At 34.0% G+C, this 6,641-nt stretch overlaps 1 protein-coding gene across 1 annotated transcript; it reads left to right on the top strand.

Moving 5' to 3' along the window:
* The first annotated feature begins 2,007 nt into the window (after positions 1 to 2,007).
* On the top strand, positions 2,008 to 6,352 carry LOC107877277 (putative F-box/FBD/LRR-repeat protein At4g03220). Its single transcript, XM_016723958.2, has 3 exons — positions 2,008 to 3,516; positions 3,922 to 4,107; positions 5,248 to 6,352. The coding sequence occupies exons 1-3, from the start codon at positions 2,413 to 2,415 to the stop codon at positions 5,545 to 5,547; spliced, it is 1,590 nt and encodes a 529-aa protein (XP_016579444.2). The 5' UTR covers positions 2,008 to 2,412; the 3' UTR covers positions 5,548 to 6,352.
* Positions 6,353 to 6,641: the final 289 nt, after the last annotated feature.

Raw genomic sequence — 6,641 nt, 5'->3', positions numbered from 1 at the left:
GGTATTCCCCTTGGATTATTGTAGTTTCCCTTTTTTTCTTGTTCCTCCAATCACTTGGATATCCATGCAACTTGTAGCAGTTTTCCCTTGTATGACCAGTAAAATTACAGTAGTCACGCCTTTTACATTTATAGCCTTGTCCTCCAAAATTTGTTGATGCTTGATTCCTGCTTCCATATCCAACCTCTCCATTGTTTCTGTGTAATTTCATAGTAATAGGTTCAGTCTTATCACCAATAGTTGTAGCACAAGCAAGCTATTGAATTTCATCCTTACTGATCATTCCATATGCTTGATTAAGTCTAGGTGTTGTTCTTTTCATCAATATTTGTCTTTTTTCCTGATCATATGTATCATTTAACCCACTCAAGAACTATATTAGCCTTAACTGATACAAATATTCTGCATACTCCTTCGACTTAGGACAATTACATGATGGAGTTGGTATGACTACATCGTGCTCACTCCATAAGTTCTTCAGTTTAGTAAAGTAAGTTGAAACTAAATCAGTACCTTGGTAAAGATTATTGATTTCCCTGTGTAATTGGTACAATCTCATGCGATTTTACCTTGTCAAATCTCTCCTTAAGATCCCCCCATACTTCATGAGCATTTGTTGCATATACAATACCACTGAGTAATTCTGTACTTACTGAACTCATCAGCCATGAGAGTACTACTGCATTACATGTCTCTCATTGATCATGTAACTCCTCTCTATATATTTCCTTGCCACAAGTAACAGTTACAAATCCATACTTCCTCTTTCCCAATAGTGTAATCTTCATAGATCTACACCAAACTCCATAGTTCTCTGAACCAATAATTTGATGGGAATCAATGCAGCTCCTGCTGCATCTGATGCTCCCAAATACAGAGGATCACTAGAATCAATTTTAGATGTCATGACCAATTTACATATTACAGCTAAGCTTCAATCAAAAACAACATAGTAAACTCGAAATCTATGTCCTGCAACTATAGATCTATGGCTCACAAATAGAGATCTAAGTTCTTCTGACCTCACTAACACAAACAAAAAAAAACTTAGGCAAAACTTACTGTATTACAGATACACTTATACTTGATAGCTTGTTTCTTCAGTCCCACAATCGCGTGGCTCTGATACCACGTTAAAATACCTCTCAAACCTCTCAACATTCATATAATGCTTCCATTGTAGCTGAGCTTGAGCTCAACAAGAGATAAGAGAAGGGAACATAGTTACTGGGAATGCATTTTTTTTATTGAGTAAAAGAGAATAAATACAATGTATAGTCACCTCCTACTTATAGACTAATATGATTAACACATGGTCTTCTAGAAGTTTCCTAACAACCTCCTAACTACTTGATTGGCCCACTAACCAACTTGACAGCTGGCTAACTGAATCGACTAATTGATCACCTAATCCACTAGCTAACAAATCAATGTAACAGTACCAACTAACTGATTAGTAGTTATTTACATAATGCATTCTCATGAGTTTTAACACTTTGCAGGTACAGCAGTGCTTTATTTTCTTTGCTTTGTAAACAGTTCTTTGCCCAAAGGAAAATATAAACACCCTTGACCAAAAGTCTTGCACCGTCACTATGTTGTATATAGACTTTACTACACAAGTACAATGTAATGTTGGTAGGGTACTTTTGCCCAATTATTCCTTTAATTTTTGTGCACTAATGGTTAAGTTGACTTACTATAAAAAGTTAGTATTCATTGTAGCCTGATATGATGACTTAATAAAATTAATTAATCTTACTATAGCTGGTGGCTACATTGAACAAATAGTGTAATTCTTTTTTCCAGTGTCATTATATATTAATATTACTTAAATTCATCTTAAAGATAGGAGATCAAATGAAATTGGTTAGGTTGTTATGGGGGGAAATAAGACGTAAATCCTTTCGATCCGAGATCTCTCCGAGTTTAATGAAATGATCATAACGGTGTTTTATATATAGTTATGCTATTTTCTTGATTCTTTTTTAATCCAAAACAGGAACTTGTATTTAAATCCATGTTAAATGCATAAGCTGTCCATTGTAAATAGATTTTTTTATTACTTTTGATATGTACCAAATAATCCTGATCGTGTCTGTGTTATGTACAAGCATACTAAAAATGGCAGTTTAGTGCAACAAGCATAACGTATTAGTAGGTTTAGGGGAAGGGTTTGGTTCATTTAAAGACTTGATTAAAATAGACAATATATAGAGAGAGATGAATCAAAGTGTGTTTTGGAATTGAAACAAATTCTAGCGTTCTTACCGCAATAAGTATAGTAGTATTTCACTCTTTAGAACTTTCACTTTTTACTCTTTTGAAAGTTTCAAACCTTTAACTAACCCTACAATAGTGTTTCATTTCATCTAAATTACACAAGAAAAAGTTGATCCAATCTGACATTAGATGAAGAACACAAAAATCATTTTAATGGAAACAAGATCCGTCAAGAAAAAAAGGCTTCTCGATGAAATATACGCGAGCTTTTCATGTGGTGAAGACCGTATCAGTGATCTTCCTGATGCGGTTCTTCAACACATTCTTTTCTTTCTTCCAATTAAATCCATCGCTAAACTCAGTGTATTGTCTAAGCGATGGAGACACCTGTGGCACACATTCCCTGATCTCGATTTCACCACCATCAACATCCCATCATCATCATCAGCTTATAACTCAATCTCCAAATTTAATCCAAAAGGACGTAACAAAAAGTTGAATGCAAATTGGACTAGTGCTGGAAGAGCTGATTTCATCGATGAAGTGTTGTCCGTTCGCGGTAAAAATTCAGGGATCAGGGTCCTACGTTTTCATGCAAATTTGAGCTTCTCACGCCTGAACGCCCTGATTCGTGGTGCTGTCAAGCACGAAGTCCAAGAACTCGATGTTGAGGTTGCAACTAATGATTATTTCAATTTCCCTAGAAGTGCTATAACCAGTAACACTTTAAGGGTTTTTAAATTAAAGTCCAAATATCCAGGGTTCAGGTTACCTCCATCGTCAATTATGAAAAATGGTTTCAAAAATTTGTTCTCATTGTCACTTTCGTGCCTTATTATGTACGAACAACCTTCACTTCATGATTTGTTCACGGATACAGCTTTTCCGTTGCTTAAGAAACTGAATCTTGATGGATGTAGCGGGCTAAATTACTTACATATAAGTTGTCGTGTACTTGAAGAATTCATTCTTGAGAATTGCTTTCAATTGGAGCATTTAGACATAACATGTCCAAAATTGGAGAAATTGAGCGTCAAAAGCTGCTTCGATTCGTACTCAACTAGTGGTACTGATGTTAAGATTGTTGGTCCGAGGTTAAAATCGATTGTATGGTCGAATAATACTATAACGGATCAAAGTTGTTTGGAGAATTTAACTAGTTTGATTGAAGCTTTGGTTGGGTTTTTTGTTCTTCTTGAGGATCTTGGTGCAATGAAGCTTCGGAGTGTCAGTAATTTCTTGTCTGGGCTCTCTCATTCACATTCTTTAGTTCTTGAAAACCAAAGTGTTGAGGTAATATTTGCTTATTTTACCGAGTTCTATGTTTTCTTTAATGAGAAATTAGTCCTCTTCTATGGATCCATATGTGTGACATTTAATTTTTTCTTAATTAGCATGGTGTTTGTCAACTTTTCACCTGCATAGAAATTGGGTAACTCATCATATTTATGACAATCACCTGCCGTTGTTATCTGAGATTTGAGCCCTGATTCTCAATATTTATAAGTCCAGCTAATTGACCACTAGGTTTTATCCTTATAAATATTTATTGGTCATTGGACCTAATGTTGTTGCTACGTCTACATTAGGCCTCATTTTTGTCTTTATCAGAATTTGAACTCTGATCTCTCATAATTTTGTTATTATATTATTATAGACTTAAAATTTATTTCCATCGCTCTCTAATTTTTCTCGCAGATACTGTCGAAGAATAATCACATGGCAGGAATCTCTCTACGTCCTTTTACTAAACTGAGATCCTTAGAGTTGCACACAGGATTCCACAAACACAACATTCCAGGATTAGCAAATCTGTTTAAGAGTTCTCCAGCTACTAATACACTCATTCTCAAGATTACCAATGAGCACAACATCCAGAGAAGGGTAAGAATTTTTTCATTCAGCAAATGATTCATGTTAACTAAATCTTCCATTGTTAATTACAATTGAAGTGCAAAAGAGTACATAAGATATACGTAACGAGGTACGTTGACATAAAAATCACGCGAAGAAATTTTCTCAAGAAAACGACATTGTTAATAACATAAAACAGTGGAAGGTAAGATTCGTTGGAAATGACATGACTAATTAACTATAGGTGAATTAAGTCTAATTGTTCTTGTTATACTTTCAATTGGCCTGATATTTGCCTGAAGTCCTTTTATTCTAATTAAAAATATATGTTTTGTTTTTATGATGAAGTACTGTAGGATTTAACCAACATCTACACAACTTATACGCCACCTTAAAAGACGAATTACTTAGCATTAAAATGAAATTGACCTGGGTAGGACAAAATTGTATTATTGTGAGATGTCTAGTTGTCATTGTCAAATTTATCTATAGGTTTCGAAGTTGATTTTAATTACTTTTGTAGATTATATCAGCAATTAGCTATGCTTCCATCCCGATTTAACTTTTTTTTTAAATAAGAGTATATACAAAGACATGTATGTATTTATTGATTTGAAATAAATAAGGGATATGGATAATTTTTTTTATTGAAAATAGAACGCTCAAATATTGCATGCACTTTTTCTCTGAAGACTGGAAGAAAAATATACCAGGCTGGAAATTTCTTCTGATCTAATTAATCAATTAAATATGTCAATATTTTTTCTTATTTTTGTATTTCTAGATTTTGGATGGCTACCACAAACCATTCACTCACTGTTTCATGTTATTTACTCGTCACATTTAAATCGACATAAGTAATAAAATTAAAGTACTACCTGTATATTGTAACTTAAATATATGATGATGAAACCACATTAGTTTATGAGATACTTACTGGTCTGAACTATTTGTCTATTTAGTTTTAAAATAGTGCATAGACAACATATATTTTATACTAAATATACATATAATATACATACCTAAACACAACATATACACTAACATTATATATATACACACACACACTCTTACGTAGACCATCCTGACAGACTAATTGGTTGAAGGGTATATGTATATATCATTACATTGATGTTTAGCCTCACAGATTTTGCTTGTCCGAATTTTCAGAAATGGAATAGGGACCTGTGGCAATTGTCAAACTCTGGTGAAGAAAGATTTTGGGAGTCACAAAGTAATGCCATGAATTCCTTCCTTCAACATCTTAAAGTAGTGAAGATTCATGGATTCTCAGAATGTGAAAGTGATGTTAGTTTAGTGAAATTCTTGTTGAAGCATGGGAAAGTGTTGCAAGAAATGTTCTTGTGTGCAGCAGAGAAATCAAGAGACTCACTTCACAGAGAAAGAATCAAATCACAAATAATGGGGTTTTCCAAAGCATCTTGTAATGCTAAGATTGTCTTCAGGTAAACAACGGCGGGATGAGCTTCCAAAGAAGCCAGCCCGGGCTAGATTCAGTATAGATTGAAGGGACGACCCTAGTCTTGGATTGGCTTGCCAATTTATTGAATTGTGTGCGGAGAAGAGCAGATAGTGATGCCACTTTTAATTATGGACATGGCCCCTGTGTTAAAGTGGCATCAAGTTACGCTTGAAAACCGGCAAGTTTCTAAGTTGGATTAGCTATACAACTTCAAAATTTAAAGAAAGAATAATTGTGTCATTTTTTGAATTTTTTCCTAATTTATGGACTTATGGTTGAGACATTTGGAACTTCATGGTCATGGTTTAATTGGCTTAATATATATTATCCCTGAACCTGTAGCCAAATTTCTGATGCACCTTCCTCATTAGTCTTTTTACACACTAAGGTGTGTTTGGTATGATAGAAAATGTTTTCTGAAAAATATTTTTTTATTTTTCCCTATTTGGTTGTACTAAAACATTGGGAGAAGGGACTCTCAATGTTTGGTACGCTTCAATGCTTTTCCACACGGTTCAATCCTCTCAATTTGCGTTGGATGGATGAGGAGAAGGGACCGGAAGAGAGTGTTGGAGTTTCACATCGGTGGCTTAAAGGGATCTTAATCTCCTTACATGATCTTGTGTGTTCCTCACCTTATTAGCTAACTTTCGAGTTGAGTTATGTCCAAGGTCAATTTCTTTATGTGAGAGCTCTCAGAGATTTTTATTTGTGGAAAGGATATAAATAGTATTTCGAATGAAACTATTGACATGAAAATGACCACTGAATTTTAATTTCAATTTCTAGCCATTTACTGGTAGCTTTATACAATATGCATAGAATGCTACAAATTATATGCACATCATATTAAAAAATGCATATTCTCTATAACAATGAAAATTTTTATCCATAAATTTTGCTACTCTATTTTTTTATGAACTTTATCAGTATGGTATATGAATTGTATCAATATGATATATATAAACTGTATTTGAACTACCTGAGCCAACATAACCCAAATTATGAAGTAAACATAATATGAAATTTATTTGGGTCGACTAGCCATGAATGTGATGGGCCCAAACATGAGCCAATTCTT

This window comes from Capsicum annuum, chromosome 7 (assembly GCF_002878395.1).
Source record: "Capsicum annuum cultivar UCD-10X-F1 chromosome 7, UCD10Xv1.1, whole genome shotgun sequence".
Classification (NCBI taxonomy): domain Eukaryota; kingdom Viridiplantae; phylum Streptophyta; class Magnoliopsida; order Solanales; family Solanaceae; genus Capsicum; species Capsicum annuum.
This window is presented reverse-complemented; position numbering and strand designations above follow the sequence as displayed.